We start from the raw sequence: 22,915 nt of genomic DNA, 5'->3' as shown, positions 1-22,915 counted from the left end.
TGTTCAAGGAGGAGGCTTTTGAGTTCCCAGCATGGAGGTAGCTCCACCAGCCTCCCCATCCACATCCTACAGGACACGGTCTGCTGCAGCCAGGTATGGTTCTCTGGCAGGCCAGCAAAAGTTCCCCATCATCTTCTAGCAGACACCAAAAAATGTGTGAGAATCAAGTTTCCACACAGGTCTTTGAGCCTCAGATGCCAGCACTGCTGGCTTCATACATAACACGCATACATAATTTAAAGTCTGAAATAGTAATTTTACTCAAACCACAGATGACTATTAGGCTCAGATAAAGATGCCAAATGGGTGGTGAATAAATTATATTCCCTTAAATCCATCTGAACCAAGCAAAATAAATACTGAAAAAAATAGCAGGCAGAGGATCATGCCAAAGCTGTACAACTTGTTTCATGTTTGCATCAGTGTACAATGAAAAGGTAGCTTTGATTCAAAGTAGTTGCATTTGTTCAGCTTTCCCTCATCCAGAAAGGCTTCACCCATACAATCTGGAAGTCAAGGTGGAAAATTCACTCCTTGTTTCCTACACAGTCACAGCACAAGAAGACAAGAAGTTACACTCCACAAAATGAAAACATACTGTGCTTGCTCCAGGCCTCCAGGAGATCCCTGTCCCTTCTCATCACTTCTCTTTTAGTCAGCAGTCATTCACATGCCATAGTGATTTGAAAGACTGGAAACGAATTCCTAGGGACTTCTCTTTACACAGATCATAGAAAGACCTCATTTTAGAACCTTACCTGTGTATGTAGTATGGATTCTCCAGCTTGCCTGAGTTTCAGTAACAGTGACAGTGTGGTTTGTACCACTGAACTCTGATTCAGAAGAAAACATGACTGAAGAAGCCTTACCAAGCAGAGGGATTAACAGCCCCTACCAAGCTGGGGGAGCATTCACTTAGCACAGAAAATCTCTCAGCTGCTCACTCAAACAGAGGACAGGCTGCCAGATCAACACTGGGCCAGGCTGAACAATGTACAAAACCTAGAACCTCCAGGCTGAACAATGTCCTTCCCCACAAAATCTAGAGGCTGAGGTGCATCTATGCTATCCTCCAAAAGCAAGAAAAGCTTTTGCCCAGAGGCGATGGAAAACATCAAGGTTCACCTGACATAGGTATGGGAGATACTGCCCTCACTTTGGTGCCAGAGGAGATGGAGGGACTGAGGTAGTCACATCCCTCGACATGACCATGGGTTAGTTCAGGTCCCTGAGCTGTGGCTTTGCTGCTGCAACCTCCTCGGCAGTTGCTTTTCTGCTAGGGAGACATGCTACCCTTTGATGAGGGACAGGCTTGGGCAGGGTCTTCTCAGCTCCTCCAGAGGCTGGGAACAGGGAGGATGGTGGGTGGTGTGCTGAGAGAGCCCTGACCGCCAGGCAGCACCTCTGTCCTCCTCTCTTCCTTTTGGCAACTCCAGAGCGATGAAAGCACAGCACCACATTGACTGCTGGGAGTGAACTGTGCAATAATCTGCTGCACTCACATTGCCATCCAATTTATCAGTGCACCAGCTGACTTACTAGTGGGAGATTGACATGCCCTGGGGATGAGCTGTGAAAGGAACCACTGCCATAGAGCTCAGCCAAAGCACGAGGGACTATAATGACAAAACACAGTCTCATAGACTGGGATTTCTTTATTTTGGTTAACTGCCCTGTTCTCTCACCTTGCTTCCAGTTTTCAATGGCTGAGCAGCAGCCATACATTAACCCACTGGGAGCTGCCCTGAAACCATGGGTAGTTCACCAGCTCAGCACTTGTCAAACAAGAAATTTCGTCACCATTAACTAAAGGCCTGAATTAAAGGGAAATCTGTTAAACTGTATCAAATGCTGTTGACAATACTCACATTCATAACTTTAGCCTTAATTATATTAATCTTAATTAACTTTCAAATCTAGGCTATTTTAGCCATCCATGTATATTTAATACCATTCGACCACCGGGAAACCAAATTCAGGTTTCTTCCTGGGGTACGGGCAGACAACCAAGTCCCAGCACACCAGCTGAGTTGCAGTCATTGCTTGTGCTCACACTGTAACCCTTCACAAACGTTACATCTGACATGTAACCACAAATATCACTCAGTGAGGTTTAAATGAAGGCTTTGCCTCACAGCTGCTGTGGGGTGGGAGAACCTGCAGCATTGGCTCAGCTCTTGGGAATAACAGAATTTGATCAAGCCTGTAGGATGAACAGAGAAATGGCCCCAGTAAATACCTATGGGATGAAAATGGGATGAAACGATGTGTATGCTCTGTGGAAAGTGATGATCCACATGGCATCAGGCTTTGGCTCACCTCCTCTGCTGGGAAAGGGAATACGATCACTAAGGCCATTTGCAGGATTCCCACAGGCTCACTCATGTGACCACACACGTCCAGCCCAGCTCACAGCACACCATTGCCAGTGCAGAGCCCTTGGTAAGGATGTCCTACTCATGGTGGGAAAGCGCTTCAGTAGCAGGAAACCTTGGGTCTTCTGTGCTCTCCTTCAGCACAAAACTCTCACCACCAGTGTAATACCTGGGTAGTTTCACTCAAGCAAGGGCCAGTCCTCAGTCCACACAGACTTTGCTGACTTGCAGCCTGTGCTCATGCTATGCAGACCAGGGCTTCCATCTAGAAAAATCTCAGCAGAAAAAGCAGTTGTGATCTTGTGTCCTAAATGATGGGCTCGGATACCATTAAAGGAAGGGACCAGGAAAATTCTGTAACTGAAGCATTTTGTGCAACTCTCCATATGAGCATCAGTATAGCACAAGAGAAGATATCCTTGTGGCTTCCTCTGAGAGGACAATATAGATTCCCTTAAATGTTGGAAGCTGTTTAGGCACTGGAAACAGCTCTAAATCCCTTTCACATGACAAGTGAAACTCCTGAACTCTTGTATAACCTGTATTTTTTTTCTTCTTACAAGGAGATTCATTGACCTGAAAGAAGGATTACCAACTGTAAGACATTAGATGTAGGCTACTAGGCAGAAATCCTTACTAATCTTATGCCTGATTAAACTCTGCTTTCAGAAATTTCTGTTTGATCACTTACAAAGCAATCTCCATTCGAAAGACAGACTGATGTCATTAGTTTATCCTTCATCATATATCTCTTGTCTTTCTTAAAGAAAAGCTTAACCCCAGGATAAAAGTTTACCTTGGACTTAGTGGTTCATGGAGGATGGGGCTGAATGGGGAAGACAAGGGCAGCACTGAGTTTCTGGGTAGAAGTTTGGTTCCCTGCTCTGCAACAGACCTCACATCCCCATTAGCCGAACTCTGGACTTTCTGTCTTCATATCCCTTGTGTGTCCGGGGGGGCACACTGCCTCACCTGATGGCAGCAGAAAGCAGAAGCATTGAAGGTTGCAATAGTGTTAAAATAATGACAATCCCAGCCACAGCAGTCCAGAAGTCCCATGGAAGCCCTTCCAGGAAAAGAGGACAAAACTCTATTCCTTGAATGGGCATTACAAAAATGGTGGTTTTATGGCTTATTTCACTGCCATCTGGCACAAACCAAACACTCAGCAGGGACTTTACAGGTGCCTTTTCCAAGAGAAAGACATTCACTTGCTAAAACACAGCATGAGATCAGAGGCTGCACACCCTCCCCTTGCAGCCTTCCCGTGCCCATGCATCGTCCCACAGCGATGTCAGTGAACGGGTCTGCACGTGTCAGGCCCCACTGCCCCACTCTGTCCATGCTCAAGGGAGGAGGCAGAGGCATGGCAGGAGGCAGAGGCATGGCTGTGCTTCACACCGAGTTTCTCTGGCAGACATAATCACACAGGCAGTGGCCCTAAATCCCTGTCTGACGTCTCGGCCACTCTGGATGCTGTTAGAGGCAATTTTCTGTCCAGCCGCCTGTTTTAATGGGATGTGCAGTTAAACAGATTCATCCTTTCAGCTTCACTCTGCAGAGCCTTCACTCTCCAGCTGCCGCTGCTCCTGTCCCAGGGAATTAGAGTGCTCTTGGTGTTTTTCTTTTGCAGGCAGGCACATTGCTCAGAAAAGCAGCTCTTGCCAAGAAAAGTGTATAATCTAGAAAGCCACCTGCTCAGCTTTTGTTCCTTGAACTCCCTACAATCAATTTGCCTTTCCCAGGAGAAGGTGCAACTGTTTTCAGTGAAGCAGGAAATAAGAGGATTCATGATGTGCAATAAAAGCATAGCCAGTCCCAGGGAAAAGGTTAATTTGCCTCACTGAGGGGGCTGAAACATGTTATGTGGGAACAGCAGAGACACCCTAGGATCCCTAGTGCTGACCTTCCAAATCTCATGAAACTGTCTTTGTGCCTGCTTCAGTATCTTGCAAATTGTCATGTTCCCATCAGGCCAGGTTGCGATGTTAGTACCATACAAAAAAAGATGTGGCACTTTACCTTCCTGACAGGCCTCCATTTCCTCCCCGTGACTTTGCCCCTGCTGGAAATGCTGCACTGGTCAGGGTGGGAGTGTCTGGCATCTGCTACAAGGGGTTCTCCCAGCTGGTCACCGTGTGGCAGGGCCACAGTCCACCGCAGGCTCCAATGCCTGCAGCAGTGAGCACAAGGTCTGTGGGGCTGGAAGCCACCCATTTGACCTGTCCTTTGGTTTTGCAGATGTGAGGTTTCAGTCATTTTTTACCACAAAACTGTTCTTCACAAACAGCAGCTGCATCTGCCCCTATGTCTTTGCAGTGTAATCTGCACCCCACAACTCTGCCATCAGCCTTCTTGGATTTTTTTGGTCAAAGAACCCAAAAAATGACCACAGAGATACATCATTTGGCCTCGTACAAATGTACACCATGTGGCAAGCTGTCACAGCTGGCTGTCTTTTATGCAGATAAAAGTCTGTTTTTTCTACTATAAATACTTATAAGATATGGCATGAAACAGGCACTCCTGGGACAAAACTATTCTTCTCCTAAAGTGCACAGCTAAAACAAGTGGGACAAATGGCTGCCTAAAAATACCTGGTTTGGCACTGACAACAGAGAGGGTTTAGCCGCCCAGGAAAACCTGCCTTTCACAAGGCCGGCAGCTCTGAGCACAGAGCTGCTGCTACAGGCAGTGCTCAGCACCACTGTTCCCAGGAGAACCCCTGCTCTCCCTATCAGGCTGAGATGCTGCTAATTGTGCAGTTTCCCCGAGATAGACCCCCTTGACCCCCTCCTGGGGAGCTCCCAGTGGTTGGAGGGTACCACACAAGGATGCACTGAGTCCCTTGGAGCTCTGAGCCTCTCCAGAATATGGCTCAGAGCATTATCTGTGTCCTGCTTGCCTTCTAGAAGAAAAAAAGGCAGGTCTTAAAGCTACCTGCTCCCTTGGGAACTAAGGACACACAAGCTGTTTTTTCCTTGCTGGATAGCTGGGATCCAGAGGCCAGAAGATGTAATGCTACTCCATAAAAATTCCTCACCAGGCCTAAGGCTTTTTCCCATGCACATTCTTAATAAATACTATTCAGTCCATTTTCACATCCAATTCACATAAATAATGAGAGAAATCAAAACCGGTGCCATTCTGTCTTCATTAATGCTGTCATCTGAACTCCACATCGGAGACTTTCATCTGTCCTTAATTTTGATGCCTGGTAGAAACATTCTTCCTGTGGACATTTGTGTTCATTTGATGATAATTATGACCTTTAAGCATTAACAACAACAAAAAAAAAATCCCCTAGCAAAAGCCTCTATGCACAAAGAGAGTGTGACAGACCGTGGTGCCAGTTTCACATAACATATCTCCTCAAGACCTGGGGGGGACAATCCCAAATGAATCACAGCTACTGGTTTATTGCAATCACCTTGTTATGAAATATTAAGTTAGAATTAATAATCAAAAATATTTTTTAAATTATCTTCTGTGGAACTGACACAACCCGGCACAAGCAGAAACACTGCACTCAGTAGAACTATTGGATGCCATTAATTCTCTGCTCTCACTGTAGCTCTTCTGACACATCCCGTGATGGGAGAACATGCTGAAATAAAAGCCACAATGTTTTCAAAGCACCCCGTGATGGGGCCAAGCCGGCCACGATGAGAAATGCAAGTATCAAATGGCAAACAACTGAGATGCAAATCTATGTGTGGGTTCCCATGGCTCAGCAAGGAGGTCAACTGTGCCAACAGACAGTGCCCAGCTCGCTGACAAACAGCTCAGGGTAACACACTGGCTGGCAGGCGGAGCAGCACTGACAAGACACGAAGGCTGCTCCCGAAGGGCTCAGCCTGGTCAGCCCTGCTGGGCCACCCCAGCAGCTGAGCTCTGCAAGCAATGCTGGCCCACCAAAAAGCTTTCCTTTGACAAATAGTTGACATGGCACGGGTCTGAAACACCAGAGGAGACCAAAGAGTGGCAATAGTCAAGTTTTCACTCACAGATACACCTGGGATTGCTGATTCCCCCAGTCTGCCGGATTGCAGGTGGTCGCTCACACACATCTGGCATCCACTCAGACCCTAAATACCACAGCAGATTTTCCAGAAACACAGGATCATCTTCTGATTGCTGTACGGGGCATGTGCCTTGCAGCAAGTCCCAGTCAACCTCAAACACAGTTTGAAAAGATGAGCCAATCTCATGGAGTTTGGTATTTTTGGTTTACTCTGATTCAGCTCTGCACTCAGTCATTCCTAAGATGTTTTGGCTGTTCTGACAAGGGGGTACCCTACCACACCATCACCTGCCTGTTGCTGTACACCTCTAGACTGTTTTCTTGGCCAATGCAACAAATACCTCAGAATAACTCTGTTTCCAAAACACAATCTAATGGCAGTCCTGAAACAGTGTTGCCACCCTCCCCTCAGGAGCTGGGACTGCTTGCCTTGGCAAGACAGTGGGAAGCTGGGATGGGTCTCAGCAGGAATCAAGAGCAATTTGTGTGGGTGCCCAGCTACTCACTGGCAAAATACAAGCAAAATGTAGTCACAGCACCAGCAGGTGCAATTACAGTTTGGCTTTAGTGGGAGTTGAGCCCACTCACGCTGAGGTTGATCTGAGCCTCCCAAAAATGGTCTCACCAGGCAGTCCCTGAGGGAGCAGCCCCACAGAGAGCTGCAGCCAGCCCTGGGCAGTCCCACACATCCAGAGAAGGGTCCCTGTGGCCCTGGGCTGGGTGCCCACTGGCCCTACGCAAAAGCACTGCACAAATAATTTCCTTCTCACTGCTCAGACTCCACAAAAACTGGAGTTCACTGAGGAGCACAAAGAAAAGGAGCAAACCAGGTGTCCTCTGGTGCTGGAGGGGGGGGTCAGTGGCATGGCTCAGCTCTAGCTGTGCTGCCCTGGGTTTGGAAACACCTTGTGTGGGAAAGCTGCTGCAAAGAAGCAAAGCACACCTGAGTCAAGGCTGGGGAATCCTGAAGGCAAAGTACACCAACACCAACAAGAATGGACTTCCAAGATCAGTATGCTGTTAAATGCTTCATTTCTGTCCCTCCAGCACATTCATTTTCCATCTTGGGAGAACCCAGCTTTGAAGCACAGCAGCAAACAATACTTGGCCTCTTTGCTTCATGCAGGAGGAGCAGCAGCACCACTCGCCCTCTCCCCTGCACATGGCACACTAACGCTGCAACTGCACTTTGCTGCCAGCTCTCTGCTCCATCCATCAGCATCATAAACAATCATAGCAGCACCCACTGTCTGAATCATAAGTTGTATCTCATTTTTAATTGCATTATGTGTAGCTGGTCCACCAGACTCTATCTGAGGAAGCATACAAATAATTCATCTGTATCCTCCATTCTCCTCACACGTGTTTCCAAACAAGCCAGACTGATATTAGTCTTTGTCTGTTAACCTCATCTCCATCCTGTATACCTAGTATCTTATTTTCAGCTGCCATCCAAAATTAATGCTTCGCCTGGCATATTCAATCTCCTCCTATACCCTAAACTCGTGATTAAATACTCTTCAGAGACTGAGATGAACTACAGACATTCAGTGAAGTTGGGTCAAAAAATATGCTTCATTTTGTCTTACAAAAAATAACACGCTATAGCAAGCAGAAATAGGTACAATGCTCTTGGTGGCACATTATGTCATTGAAGCATAGCAATTTTGTGATTCTGCATGCCAGAGTCCTGAGATGATTTAGTGAGATGCCACTTAAAACTGACTGACACCTGCAGCCAGAACAGCGCTGAACAGCATTCCTACCACCAGGCCACAGTGACAAGCTGCTTGCACCCAGTGCCATCAGTGCTGCGAACCCACCCTGCTCCAGGAGCACTCCCATGTTGGGAATGCCACTAGTTCCAGGGACTGTGGTCATAGACTCTCCCATCCCCTGGGGGTTTCTCCCACAACCTCAGTAACCCATGGGTCAGGGATGGAACCAGTTGCCATGGCCATCGCACCTCCAGCTCTCACTGAGATCTGTGCAAACTTCTGCTGATGTAAACCAACCCCACCCACTACCAAACTGCTTCCTGCCCAAACAGCCCTTCACTGCCACTGCAGGGAGGCTGATGGCTCCTCCTGGGGGCTCTCTTCCAGTGCTTGCCCATGCAGAGCACCACACCCAGCATCCCTCCCCACACACAACATCCTGAAATGCACCTACTCTCCATGCTCACTTCTGGCCTCAAGTATCACATTTGCTTCCCAATCCTACTATATTCATGTTTTCATATATGAACAAGTCTCTGCTGTGCAGCCTATTAGGGAGAAAAGTTCTAACACTGCCAGTAACTCAAACTTGCCTTTGGAATCATTCATTTTTCTTCCAATTCCCAGAGTAGGGTGGTGTGGACTGTGCAGAGCAAACAGCTGTCAAACATAACACTGTCTCCTGCTCATGTGTTGTCTGCCAAGAATTTAATTTCTGCACATTTTCTTGAAATTACTCCATGAATATTCTCTGCCAAAGCAATTTATTCATAAACTGTTTCAAATAATCAAAACCAGCAGAACATTCTCATTTAAAATGTGACCCGTTTGACTGGGGGCATGTTCATGCAGTACTCTCTGTTGCAGAGGAACAGCTGGTGAGACAGCACTTGCATCACATTTCTGGCCTGGTCAGTCACATCTTGGTTACTGAACTCACACAGTCCTCAACCTTACTTTAAAAAGGAAACACTTTTTCAGGGACTTGTTGTGGAAAGCAAATGCAAGACTGCTCAGCCTGAGTCTGTGCAAAGGCGACCCGACAGGACCGTGCCAGAATAGTCTCAAACAGTGCTCATGCTTCACACCTGATAAACACATCCCAGCAGTACTCACCAGCCTCCTGCGGAAACATACAGCCTTGTGCTTGGTGTGACAATCCGGAGACAGTTTTACTGGTACAATATTATGGAAAATATTGTACTTTCATGCCTGCCCAGGGAGGGGAGAAGGGCTGACAAGGGAGGGCGTTTGGGTGCCTGCTGTTTGCTCCATTCCCAAGTGCACATTCACTGTGCCCAGATATTTTCATCGTTCACAATCACCTTTCTCCTGCTAAGCAGTGAACTTTACAAGAAGCAAATCTCAGATTTATCGAATGTGTAGATCATCTACCGCTGCTGTGATATGAGTCAGGGCCACCACATTCAGCCCCACAGCAAGTGGTGGAGACAAGAAGACACTGCTCCTGTGACCCCCTCACCTTTTTTTTATCTGAAGCTTCATGAGTTAGTCCCTGCGTGAGGCTGCTGCCTGTCCCTGTAGGAGTGGGATGGAGGCCAAGGAGGCTATGACCTAATATTTTAGTCTGAATAGATAGATGGAAGAGATGTATTATTATACAGGAACGCTCTCTGTGCATGCAATTATCTGATAACAATCTATTTTGGGAGATAAATCTCTGAAGGACGAACAAAACTCTCACCTTGTTTTCACTGGGAAGCTCCATTATCCCTTTAAGAACAGCGAACTAAATGCATAAAAAATGATACAGAAAAGTAGCTACAGAAAGTAGCAGAACAGCATGGTACTGTAACTCGTGCTGAGCTCAGGAGAGGGAGGGGAAAGGGGTCAAGTCCTACTGGTCATGCCAGCACATGAAATTTGGTAAAAACTATCCCTGCTGATTTAAGGCTAATCAGGTCTGTGAACAGTTGGACTAATTCAGCTCCTTCCCATGCCTCACAGTTGGATGCCTTCATGTAGGTACATCAGAAGCAAAATCCAAGTGAAACCTTTCTCTCATGAGCCCCAGTGCCTAACTGACAGGTAGAAGTCAGGCAGCAGCCTTGTGCCACAGAGAAGGTGCTGCCGGGGCCTCTCTGAACCACCCACTCCATCCTTTCTTGGGAAATCTGCAGGAACTTAACACCCTCGAGGTGGCTGCCCCTCTGCCACACTTGACCAAGAGTCCAGTTTGGTAGGGACCAGACACGCAGGCACATGGACAATGTATCTCTGATTGCTGGAGGCATTGATGCCCTCAGGAGAGGGGAACAGGTCCTGGCTCAGCCCTCCTCACACGTGCTGCCTCACCCGTGCTCACCAGCAGCGGAAGGACTTGGTAGACACTGGTGTTATAGGACAGCCCAAACACAGCGCCTGGATGTTCCCCTGAGAGCAACAGCAAATTCAAAGGTGTTTCAGATATGTGTAACCTAATCTGTGCCTGGGAAGGAAAACATCAGCAATCTTACCTTACAGATGAGAAAATGATGCAGGGAAAAGAAATACTGTAAAGATGTAGGACTCAGCGGCAAAGACAACCCAGGTAGATTCACTTCTGTACTCCCTCTGGCAGACACCTCCCCACACCAATCCCTGAGAGCTTCTCTGATTTCTAGCTGTAAAAGAACACTGTAAACAATTGCAAATACCTGTAACACTTTCCTGACATCACTTCCAGAGAAGCCAAATAGATAATATTCACATGGGACATCAGGCAAACTGTACCTGCACAGGGCCCAGAGAAGGCTGTTGTTCCATTGCAGGAAGCCAGGCACACCATGAAACACCTCCCCAAAAGGCCAGGCAGTCAGTCCCCTTGTGTGTGTTTGTTGCTGATGCTGGATGTGATTTTGCCACGTGTTCTCCTTCAAGGCTGAATTTTTATTATGCCGACTGCCACTTTATCATTCACTTCCACTCCCTTCAAAGGGGCTCAGAGGAAGATGAGATGAGCTTTTGCTGCCAGCCCCTCTCTTGATGCAGGAGGGAGAATGAAGCTGCTTGAGCTGCGGGGTTCTAGATGCCCACACCAGGAGTGGTCCCAGCTGCTTGGGGTAATCCAGGGTGACTAAAATTCTCTACTCCCTATATTTTGGCACAGAAAGCCATGCAGCATGACCTTGGCACAGGACATGGCATGAAAGGTGTGTGTGTGCATGCTATGATATTTCCATCCAACCACTTCTGGTTCTGCTTATGATTGTAGAGTGAGAGCTATGTTGTACCCTCTTTCCATGTGAGCACATAAAAACAGACCTTCTCTATTTATTTTTATGTTCATTTGTTCATAACATCGGAGAATGCAGGAAGACTAGAAGGTATTTTGCCAGCAGTTCCTGTAGACATCAGGATATCCTTTTAGATTGAGAAAATCAAGTGATTTCTAGGTTTAAATGAAGCACCAAGAGGCAAGCCACCTCTCTGTTCCGAGAGATGCTTTCCAAAGGCTGATCCTTTACAACTGGTGTTGCTGGGTTTCCATCCTCCCTAACTGTAAATACTGAAGGCCAAGCATTGTTTTTATATAAATACAACCCATGATGAAATTGGGAAGGTAACCCAAGAGAGCAAAATGTGAATGTGTACACTTATACCATTGATCTGGCTTTACGCCTTGCCTGAAACACAAAAGACACTCCCCCAGACCTCAGTGAAGTCTGAATAGACTCATAATGGAGAAATAAACAGAGGATTTAGGGCTGGATCTGAATAAGTATGGTAAATTTTACTAAAATGGTATTTAAGGCATCTGAGTTATAACCTTTGCAATAACACAGTTCCTGCTAGAGCAAGACCTTCTCTCAAGCAACTTACCCACTCTAACCCACCTTTATCCAGGATCACTGTTTACCTTCTATGTTAAATCACTGTAAAAACATGGGTCAAAGTTGTTTCATAGCTTTACTCTCTCAGTAATGTGCAACATGAACATAATAGTGTTATTAAGAAGTCAAAAATAACTTAACACAATAGCTATATAAGATTTTCCAATGATCAAACTTTCAGCAATTACTTTTTGTTAAGTTCAGAAAATTAGCATATTTGTTAATCAAATTAATTTAAAAAGTAGCTTTTAAAAATAAAAGCAATGCTTTAAATAAATATAGTCTTTTTTATAACCATAAAATACTTAGTCCTGTTAAAGGTAACACAAATACTAACACTCAAGCACAGTACTTAAATGATTGAAATGAATATTGTGAGCATACATGAGCCGGACACCGGGAGGGATGAGGATGCATTGCTTTGTGACATTCTCTGTCTCCTTTCTACAGTGGCACTAAGAGGCAGCCAAATCTCAGAACTACCCTAAGCATATGACAGGAGTCAGGATATTTGTAACTGCTGCACAAAAATGCTGGTACCCTGTTTTTCCCTAAGCTATTTCTCCACACTACACCTGTAGCAGTTCTGGACCCTGTTTTAAATTTCTAGCCCAGCACGATTCTCAACCACAAAAACGTAAGGCCGGATCCTGCTTGCTTCATCCAACTGACTTCAACATGTATGTAGAAGGCGGCAAGCAACGTCTGACCTCTCACACCTCTTGCACTAAAGCTCCCATTTTGTGAAATCTGGAAAACTTTCCTTACAGTACTGGCACCACTGGGTGTTTCAGAATGGTCTGAAGCTCGCTTTCAGAGTTCATGACCACCAAAGGGTGTTCACAGCTCTCCTCATAACTACAGGGTTGACTAGCTATGTTCATTACTACTTAAGTTAATGCCTATCAGCAAAGACTGCAACTGTCCTGCAGATCTACAAGGTGGCAATGTTTTGCTGGAATGAAATAAATCAGCTAGTTCTTACATTAGTATGTGCTATCTGGGTGTACCCTGAAGAGCAGTTTGCTAAAATTCAGCAAAAGATACATCTCAAATCTACCGATAATCTACCTAGCAACTGTGACCATTTGATATCCCATTTACTTGGTTGTAGTTGTTCATTAAAAATCACCTTCAGGGTCTGCAGCAAATCACCAGTTTTGTCCTCACAAAAACAGCTGTCAGTGACATTTGTTGTATTCCGTTTGTTTGTTTGAACAGCTTAACAGTAATGTAGCCTGTAAGTTAAATGATAAAAAGCTGGAGAGCAAAACAAAGCCCAGAACTGACACAAGTGCTCTCAATTTGTTTTGATCTTCAGAATGAACAGGCCTATTCAAAGATGACAAAGGAATAAATTAGCAAATGGCTAATGCAATGCATGAAAGGGCGTCTACAGGATTTGCATGTGCGCTCACACACGCACTTGCATACAGACAGCTTGGCTTCATTAGAAATCTCACTACCGGAGCTTAACTTAGATAAATTACTGCATTAAAATACTGACACTGTGAGGATCTTAATACTATCACACCCTGTAGAGGGCACTCCCGTGTGAATTTTTAAATGCTTTAAAAAAATAGTTTAGAGTTATTGAAATCTGTGACAAATGCAACAGCTCTGCCTCCCCTCACAGCCTCCCGTTCTCATCTCCAGTATCCTTCTCCTGTATTGCCTCCAGGCACCGCTTTGACTTGGCATCCGCGTGCCCGCTTCCAGTTTTGCTCAGTCCGCACGACAGGCACGCCAGCTGGATCTGCTTCATGTTCTCCAGGGCTTCGTTCTTGGCGTTCTTCAGGAGATCTCCTTGGCCCTGAGGATGCACAGACAGACAAACAAGAGAGAGTCAGGCATTGCACACATCACTCGGGACCACAGGCGGCAATACTGCTCATCCTGGTCTCTGGGGCATACTGCTCAGTGCCATGGAACAGGTCCCAGCTCCCATCTCAAATCCACTCTGTTCTCCATGAACAGGATCAAAGCCCCTTCTGCAGCCTGGCACCAGCTCAGTGAGGAAGGCAGCACCCAGCACACTGGACAGACATCAGACTCCCACCACTTCCAGGTCACCACCCCTTGAGAGGTAATTGGGGCCTGCACTGAAGGAGGCTGTGGGGGAAGGCATTTCCTCTTTCACAGTCAAGAGCAAGGACCTGCAAAGGACAGGGCAGTGATGGTACATGTTACTCCCCTCCCCATGCCACTGCTCTATCCTTGCTCCCTGGCATCAGATCCCACATGGCAATGGTTGCGTGTCCCCAGCCAAGGACCCCCTGAGAGCCGTGAGACCCTGATAACCCAACCCTCCTTGCACCCAGATTTGCTACCCAGCCTTGAGCCCTCCTGTAGCAGAGGCAGGCCAAGCTGCATGCCCGTGTGAAACACATCATCCTGTAGCGCTACAGGAAATGCATCTGAACCATTTTGTTTGGGACCTTCAAGCAGGTGAATGGGAATGAGACTTCATGAGCAAAGGGCTGCTTCTGCCTTCTCAGGCAGAAGCATATAAAGGTGAGGTGACTAGCAGGATGTCAATCCAATTTGCAACAATCAGGAAAAGTGTGTTACATTAAATTTGTATTAAGGAGGTGGTGTTCAGAAATGCCAAAATGAATATTTATGCAACATTGATATCTCAAGTGCTGTGAAGCGACAAGATCCTGGTGCTACAGGATACAAATAAATAAAAGCCAAGACATGCATCTGGTCATTAAAATTCAGTATCACTAAGAACTTGAGCTCCTCTTCTCCTAATGTCACCCAAAGTATTGCTTAAAGCACAGCACCCACTGCTGCTGGTTATACACATACTCAGAAGGAATACTTCCATTGACTGAAACATCACATTCGCATCCCTGCAACCCAACCTGATGTCCTGTGGACCACAGGTACTTCCACAGGTCTCAGAGGAGACAACAGATATTATAGCAGGACCTGGGGCTTGCTGGAGGGGCGAGTGATCACTGCCACTCCTTTGGTTTTCAAAACAAATCAGATGTGTTGGATGAGTCACAACATGACACCCTCCATCAGTGGGAACATCTCTCCACTCTCCCTTTCCCCAGAGCTAAGAGGAAGGATTTATCCCACACCGATGAGCACAGTTCCCTTTTTGCCAGCGCCTGGCACTGGACTCAAAACGTCTGAGCCCCTGCAAACAATGTTCACAACGAAGAAACAATGGTGGCTTGCAAGTCTGCTGCACTGGTAAACACCACGTGGGAAACCACGTCATCCAGGGACAGAAGCCTGTGCCTGAGAACGTGATTGCCTCATCTCCTGGTGTTATGAATTTGTCCCTGCTGAACGATGTAAACCACTATCCAGATGCTGAGAATACAACTCAATGTGAGAATAACAAAAAGCACTGGGACTGTGCGAGTGGCTCTCTGCTTTGTGGTATGAAGCTCTTCTGAAGAGATTTGTATCTCAGCAGCATGAGAGTTATGGGAATACACAGACAAATAGCTTTGGATCCAGTGAGAAGGCATGGCTTGAAAAAACCAAAACAAGAATAAATTATGCAGCAGATATTTCACATAGCTGTGATCTCGATTTTAGGTCAGAGATTTTACTTACAGTTAAAGACAGTAGGCAGGAATTCAAGAGCCCCACAGCTGCCCCAAGGACCCATCCCGCCCCACTTTGGTCTCCGTCCCTGTCTGCAAATGCCACAGGAGTAGTGCCAGTGCTGCAGCGACAGGGACAACACTGCCACATAAAGTGCCATATCACTAATGACATCATGATGTTATCAAAAAAGGGGTATCTCCTCAATACATCTTCAATCTCTCCAAACTGCACAACTGCAGTTTAAAGTAGGTTGGGTTTAGGATTAAATCCTCTGACTGCAGTGGGGTGGCTGCTTTTTCCTACCATGCACACAGGACCAAAGACACCAAAGGCTGCACCAACGAGCTGACAAAATCAGCGTGATGATGCCTTGCAGCCTTAACTTCTCCAAGTCAAAACCTGGTCCTACGTATTCATGCCCAAAAACAGAAAAATTCCCTTAGCACAAGAAGCAACTCAAAGTAGTTGAGAACAACTAAGTTAAGAACAACTAAGTCCAAAACCTGGGACAGCCCCTGCAACAGAGAAGTAAAATGATGATGATGAAGGCCCAGTGCCCCTAAAACACTGGTGTCCCCTGTTAGTTAGGGTGTCTGGAGAAACACTTCCAGGAGCCCATCCTGTGCTGCGGCATGGCTGGCGTCTTCCTGGGCAGTGGGAGCACTCACCCGCACTGTGCACGGAGGAGGATTTCCTGTCATGCAAGAGCGTGAGACAGATACATCTCCATAGGATGACACAAAAAGCTTCAGCTTAGTCTATGGCACTTTCTTCACATCTCTTCCTTCTAAGGGTGAGGGCAAAGCATGGAAATCTTTCTCAGGAGGCCCACAAACAGTGTGTTTTACCAGGGACTGAGACACTCATTTGAAGGGAGCTACTCGGGATTCGATACACTGCTTGGAAGGCAACAGCCTGAGTCTGTCCTGCCAAGACTCACATCTGAAGTCCCCAGAAGACAAGGGACTCCACAACCTATGTGAAAGTGCTGAGCCACCCGCTCTCCCTTATGCATATTCTTATTTCACATTTGAGTAACCAGGAAATTCAGATTACAGATTTTGTGTGAGGCAATGCACAACTTGTCTTCAGGTTTTGGGAAGACACACACTCCTCCTGAGCATACTTCCAATATTTTGAAGACATTCTTATTTTACAGGGATCTAAAAACAGAAATGGTCTTATCAAAATAGTGCAATTCCATTCATGTACAGTTCAATGTCTTAGTCTCCTCATGTTTTTTATTTTTAAACAGTTGGTTCATTTGAGCAAGCTGAAGGAGCAAAAATGATTTTGAATCATCTGTCATGAGAAAATTAACGACAAACCAGCCCCCTCTGACAGAGCTGTCATAATTCTAGAGACACCATTAAAAAAAAAAAAATCTGTGGGCATGCTCTGTTTGAAAAGCCATCTGTTTGCTTTGAAAAACTGGCTGTGAGCATAATCCACTTAAGAAAAACATCAGCAAAATTGTGTCAACACCTTAACGAACTAAATACTGGATAGAAGCTAGAGTAAACTTTACAAGTATGATTGCATTGAAACAACCTTCAAAAAACAGTCCTCGTGATCATCTCTGCACACAGAACCATCCTTCTTGCCCTTACAAACAAAGTATCTTACTTCCCAAAGAGAGATCGTGACATTCCACTTTGGCATCTATGCATCTATCTCCCTTCTGCTATTGGTATCATCAGCCTTTCTGAAAATAAATAGTAGTGACAAAGTTTAAACGCAGCATTTGGCATGACAGTGAATTATGCCAGAAGAGGTTAATCAGGTGTTCTACCTGAAAAACTGATCAAGGGGCCCATTTTCATTTAGGGTTAGGGAACATTAAATGTCAGATTTCATACACCTAACTACAAAACCTCAGCAGAAATTAACATTACTGTACAAATAATCCAGCTTTTCAAGCAACTGTAAGGTTATAAGCCCTTACCCTTGACAGGTTAATACTGCTTAGAAAACCTACAATCTGTTGTGCCTTTCCATATTGCTCAGTTTCAGTGACAACCCATGAAAGGCTTTAAGAAGCATAAGCAGCTCTAGACAGACACTGGCAATGACCACAGATGGGACAAATTCCTTATGTTGTTGGTTCAATTGGGGTTTTTTTCTCCAATCAGATACCTAAGTTTTTTGAGTCAAGATGGCAGCTCTGTATCCAACAGCAATCCACTCCAGGGCTGGGGAAGTGAAAGGTGGGTTGGGATAGGTTAGAGGCACCATTTTGTGTTCAACTTCACAATATTATTTCTTTCATATACGTTGCACACATATTTCTACATAACTATCAATATATGAGCATGGGTATGTGCATTAATAATTATTATTTCTATTCCTGTGCTTTCTGGGAAACACCCCACAACATGTAGGTCATGAGGCACTGCTAGTTGTGGGCACCCCGCAGCACTGTGGACCCGGTTATGGCTCAGGCAGGACCCGCAGCCCTTGTGGTGGCAGGTGCCCACACCAGCATCAGGGGCTGCAGGAGGACCCTGAAGGCCACCCCTTGGCCCATGTAGAAGTGAACTGTACTGACAGTTTGCCCTACACAAGCACTTTGCTTTACTGCTGGCGAAGAAGAAAATCCCACTTGAGCAATAGGGCCTTCCTGGCGTTCAAAACTGGCCATGTTTCCAGAGAGGCTGAAACAGTGGCTGCAAAAGCCATTTTGTAATCTGCTGCTTGCTAAAGCAGACGGTTGCTTATCTCCTGGGCAGACATATTCTCTGACAGCACATTATGGGAGCTTTCCTCTCCAATCCTCAAGGGCTGAGTAAATACAAATAAATAACAGAGGTCTTAACACTCATCCCCCACCACGCTCATGATATTACCGTTATTTTTTACCTTTTTCTCAAAGAATCAAGCTCTTACATTATTATTTAATCACAAAGTAAAATCTCCAGAGGCTGCCAGTGAACACCAGTGGTTGGCTGAAAAAGCCAGACACAGCCACACAAAACAGCCGCAAGCGTTGCGTCACTCCACATTTCAGAGGCAACACGGGTACGGTAACGGCACTGACAGTCTGTGCCAAGGGACTCAGATAGCCAAAATGCTGGAGAGCTGCTGTAATATTGGGATATTCTGTGTGGAGGCAGCATTCACTGCAAAGGGTGCATTTTCAAGGTATCATAGTGGGACTTTAATTGTGTTCAGTATTAATAAGAAGGTACATAATTAAATGATCGCACATGGCTTTGAAAATGCAATCTTGGGGAGGAAATCATTAATGAAATTATTAGACTGCTATGCTAAACTTGCTACAAAAAGCAGGTATTTTTCTACGCCTTCTTCAAAGTTAAATGTGGGAGCAATTGATATGAATTTGATTATGATGCATTCACATTTCAGAACAGACTACTCAAAAACCATACAGAGCGTTGCTGTATCAAAGCAGACTTTAAAACCCCACCCTTTTCATTATTACTGCATATAGTTTGTCAAGAGCTTTGCTTTATTGTCTGTGACAGAGATCACAATGCACATGTTGGCATCAAAAATTACTGTGCTCAAAGATTAGACACAAAACATATAATCACTTCTTGCACACTGAAAAATAAAGGACTGCAAAAATGAGTTACACCACAGGAAAAACGGGGGCCAAATGTTACTTTCCAATTTATTTTTAAACCTTTGCATAGCAGAAATTCACTTTGTGTGAGCAAAATAAAAAGGCCACAAATATAAAAAATGGCACTTAAATGGCATTCCTTGTGCTACTGGTTTATCATTTAAGGTCTGGGTTTTGGGTATAGCTTCCCACTTACCTATTCTGAACCAAATACAGGAGCTTGTTTCTACCTGGCTGAAAACAGCAACAATTTGACGCTGGTAAATCAGGCAATCCGACCGAGTGCTTGCTGGGGCCTGAGTCATCATATTTTGTAGTATCTGCTAGTAATTTCAGACATCAAATTGAGAATCTCATTTCAGTCTATCAGCATGTAACTGACAGCCAGAGACCTTCTCTCCCATTTCTCAAACCAGGGTCTAGCAAAAATTTGCAGGAAGGAAACACAGCTGAGAATCAATTACATCACACCAAGAACAGATTTGAGATGTATGAAAAAGAAAATATCCACCTAGGTGTAGTAGGTTGACTCTAGCTGGACTCCACTAAAGCCATTCTCTCACTCCCCTCTACCACTGGACAGAGGAGAGAAAATATAATTAAGGGTTCATGAGTTGAGATTAGGACTGGGAGAGGTCACTTACTGATCACTGTCATGGGCAAAACAGACTCAAATTGGGGATATTAATTAAATTTATTAGAAACAGAATCAGAGCAGGAGAATGAGAAGTACAATAAAACTTAAAAACACCTTCCCCCCACAACTCCCTCCTTCCAAGTTCTACCTCCTCTCCCCCAGCAGTGCAGGGAGACACGGAATGGGGGTTGCAGTCAGTTGTTGTTTCTGCTGCTGCTCAGGGAAAGGAGTCCTTCCCCTGCTCCCGTGGGGTCCCTCCCAGGGAGACAGTCCTTGATGGACCTCTGCAGCGCCAGTCCATCCCACGGGCAACAGTTCTTCACAAACTGCTGCAACATGGGTCATTTTTCCACATGGTGCAGTCCTTCAGTCACAGGTTGCTCCAGTGTGGGTCCCCACAGGGTCACAGGTCCCACCAGAAAGGACCATTTGGGTCATTTGGGTCTCATCCCAAAGGTCTGCATTGGAGAGGATGACTTAAAGGGATTTGCAGAGGTGTTCTGCAGCAGCCTGGTCAGTTTTCTAGAACGCTGGTTCGTTGCACAGCCAAGCAGTCAATCCCAGAGCACAAGCCATGACATGAGCAGTTGGGAAGAGGGAACGCTGTTTACCACTGCTGGTATGGCGCTCCCCTGAAAAACACCCTTTCTCACCTTCTTTTCCATCTATTGGAAAGGTGCAGTTAAAGTCTAAATGGCTGTGCTGGATACCAAGAGACAGCCCCCAATGTACCACACTGGGCAAGGGTCCACAGTTTTTACAAAACTGCCAACCCACAACTTATATATATCCAAACCATATGACACAGCCAAACATAGACCTTGAGGGCAGCCTAGGAGCTGGAAATGAACAAAACACTTTTTTTCTACAAGGAGAACCTCAAAGAGAACAGTCATGCAATTAGCAAATAAGTAAATACTTAGAAAAACTTTTGATTCAGGTTGTTGACCTTGCCAGTGCGAGCATATCATTGCCTTGTGCAGCCATGGCAACTTAGGTAAGAGGGTCTGTATTTGTAGTTCTCTTACAGGATTTGCCTAACAAGATAAAGGCAAAAGGCACACATGGCCAGCTTGTTCTCTGAAACAATCGAGTGCCCTTCCAAACCCTACTGGCCCCAGACCAAAGCCTGACAAGGAATTAATGTCAAGCATTTGCTAGAACACCAAAGTGGCAAAGCACTCATACTATAGCCTTCCCTATTGGTCATTAAACAGAGCTCTCCACTGAAATCCAGGGGCTCTTGCAAACCAATTGCACTATATGGCTACTAATTTATTCCTTCAAGCTGGCATTTTATGTATAAAAAGAGTGGGCTTTTATTTTTATTTTTTTTAAAAATGCCTATGCTTCTCTCTCATCTAGGCATTTAAATTAAATTACGCTATATCAGGCTGTCAAAAGCAATGAATGCAAACATTGACTGTAACTGTGTTTCAGTAGGAATTTGCTTTCAGAAATAATGCCATTAATTTGATGTTAGCCATGTGCTGAGCTGTTCAGCTGCCTGTGTGTCTCTCAGGCACTCCATCTAGCAGATAGTTTGCAAGCACAGCCACAAATGTATGCGCTCTTGCTGTCAATCCCTCCATGCTAGCAACCTGCCTTTTCTTCTGGTGATACGTTTGAAATGAAAAGGTTGACTGGGAGTCCAGAAGTGCACAATTAATACTAAGAAAATCCCATTTTACTGGAGAAATTGGAGCACTATTTATTTTTGATATGTAGCCATGAGATGGAAGTCAAAGATGTATGTCCAGGCATTTATCTCTTAGTCCTCCCTTGGTCACAAAACCCACAGATTTTACCAGCACCTGCTGGTAACTCCAGTAAAGTCCAGAGAGTCCCAGAAAAACAAAACAAGGGGAAGAAAACTGAGGCAGAAAGTGCACAATTTTTTTTGCATTTAATTTTTCTGAGTAAAAGGACCAGCTTCAGGAAAATAGATGTTTTGCAGCTAACAAAACACCTGTGGCAAAGCAACCCCAAAGCAAAACATTTGGCTGGGAATAGCTGACAGCCCCAGCTCCCTGGTGCCCTCTGTGCTGACGCACAGCTGCCCAGGCTGAAAGCACATAGTTAACATCAAAATCATGTCCTTCATCTCAGTGTTGACAACAAAATGTCCCTTAAGTTCCTTAGAACTTGGAAAGGTTTAGCGGCTGATTCTGTTTTGACTGAAGAAAACAGGCACTGTGCTGGTTTGGGGCTTTTTTGGAGGGAGAAAGTGTTGCAGCAATGTCGCACAAACACAGCTAAAAAAAAAATACCTACAGCTGTGCTTAATACTAACTGAAATAATCTAATCAAGATGAAATCAAATTGTGCCATCAGAGCACAGCATTTCTGGACAGGTAACAGAGCACCCTCACGAATAGCTCTTGCACACAGCCCCTTACGTCTCTCCTTTCTCAGTAACCCCGTGTCTCAAGCACTAATGTCTTAGCAACTATAAGGTTTGCAAATCCTCCTGCTGCAGTGGTGCTGGCCAACATCACCAACTGACTGGGGCACGATTATCTGCAGAAGCCATCTGAGCTCCCTATTCCTACTGCTCCAGCTGGGGCATGACACCCCTCTGGTTTGGCTGCTCTCCTCCCTTCATGCCAGGCGCTGTGGGCAGTCAGTTTCTAACCTGTTCACAAGCAGCACAGGCCACAAACAACTTTATGCTGAAGCAGAAAGCTTTAATCTGAGACCAAAATCTCCAAATCACATGAAAGGTTAAGTCACACAAAAAAAAGAACTAAAACAAACCACTGTCTAGCTGCTAGTGTTTAGAAGATCCTTAAGCAAATTCTCTGATCCACCTTATCCCTGTCATTCTGGTCCCGCACAGTCAAAGGCAGGTTTGCTGGTGAGACTGGGCAGTGAGCTCAGTAAAAGCAGAGCCGAGCCACCCTCTCTGCTTGCGTTCCCCCAGCCAGTGGTTAAAGAGGCTCCTGTGGACACAGCAGCCATGGGCCTCATGTTCACAGGGCTCAATTCCCCTGGGAAAATCCCAGACTTGCCCTCCCAGTGCAGATGTGAAATCAAGTACAAACAAGAGCGGGTATGGTTATTTTTGCAAGCAGCAGTAAGCCAGCAGGCAGAGAGTCACTGAAACTAAGCAACTGAGAGGGGAGGAGAAAACCAGCAGGGATCAGAAACAGGCATGGGAATGGGA

General features: G+C 45.5%; 1 protein-coding gene across 2 annotated transcripts in view; it reads right to left on the bottom strand.

Annotated features, from left to right (window-relative positions):
- Nucleotides 1-12,016: 12,016 nt before the first annotated feature.
- Nucleotides 12,017-22,915, bottom strand: part of PLCL1 (phospholipase C like 1) — a 192,960-nt gene continuing 182,061 nt past the window's right edge. For both annotated transcript variants that reach the window (XM_017838552.1, XM_017838561.1), the window contains exon 6: nucleotides 12,017-13,763. In XM_017838552.1, the coding sequence (XP_017694041.1) occupies nucleotides 13,581-13,763 (183 nt within the window). In that variant the 3' untranslated portion in view covers nucleotides 12,017-13,580. The remainder of the gene's footprint in view (nucleotides 13,764-22,915) is intronic.

This window comes from Lepidothrix coronata, unplaced genomic scaffold (assembly GCF_001604755.1).
Source record: "Lepidothrix coronata isolate B3197 unplaced genomic scaffold, Lepidothrix_coronata-1.0 Scaffold7, whole genome shotgun sequence".
Taxonomy (NCBI): Eukaryota; Metazoa; Chordata; class Aves; order Passeriformes; family Pipridae; genus Lepidothrix; species Lepidothrix coronata.
The sequence above is the reverse complement of the archived record's forward strand: the minus strand, read 5'-3'. Positions and strand labels throughout refer to the sequence as shown.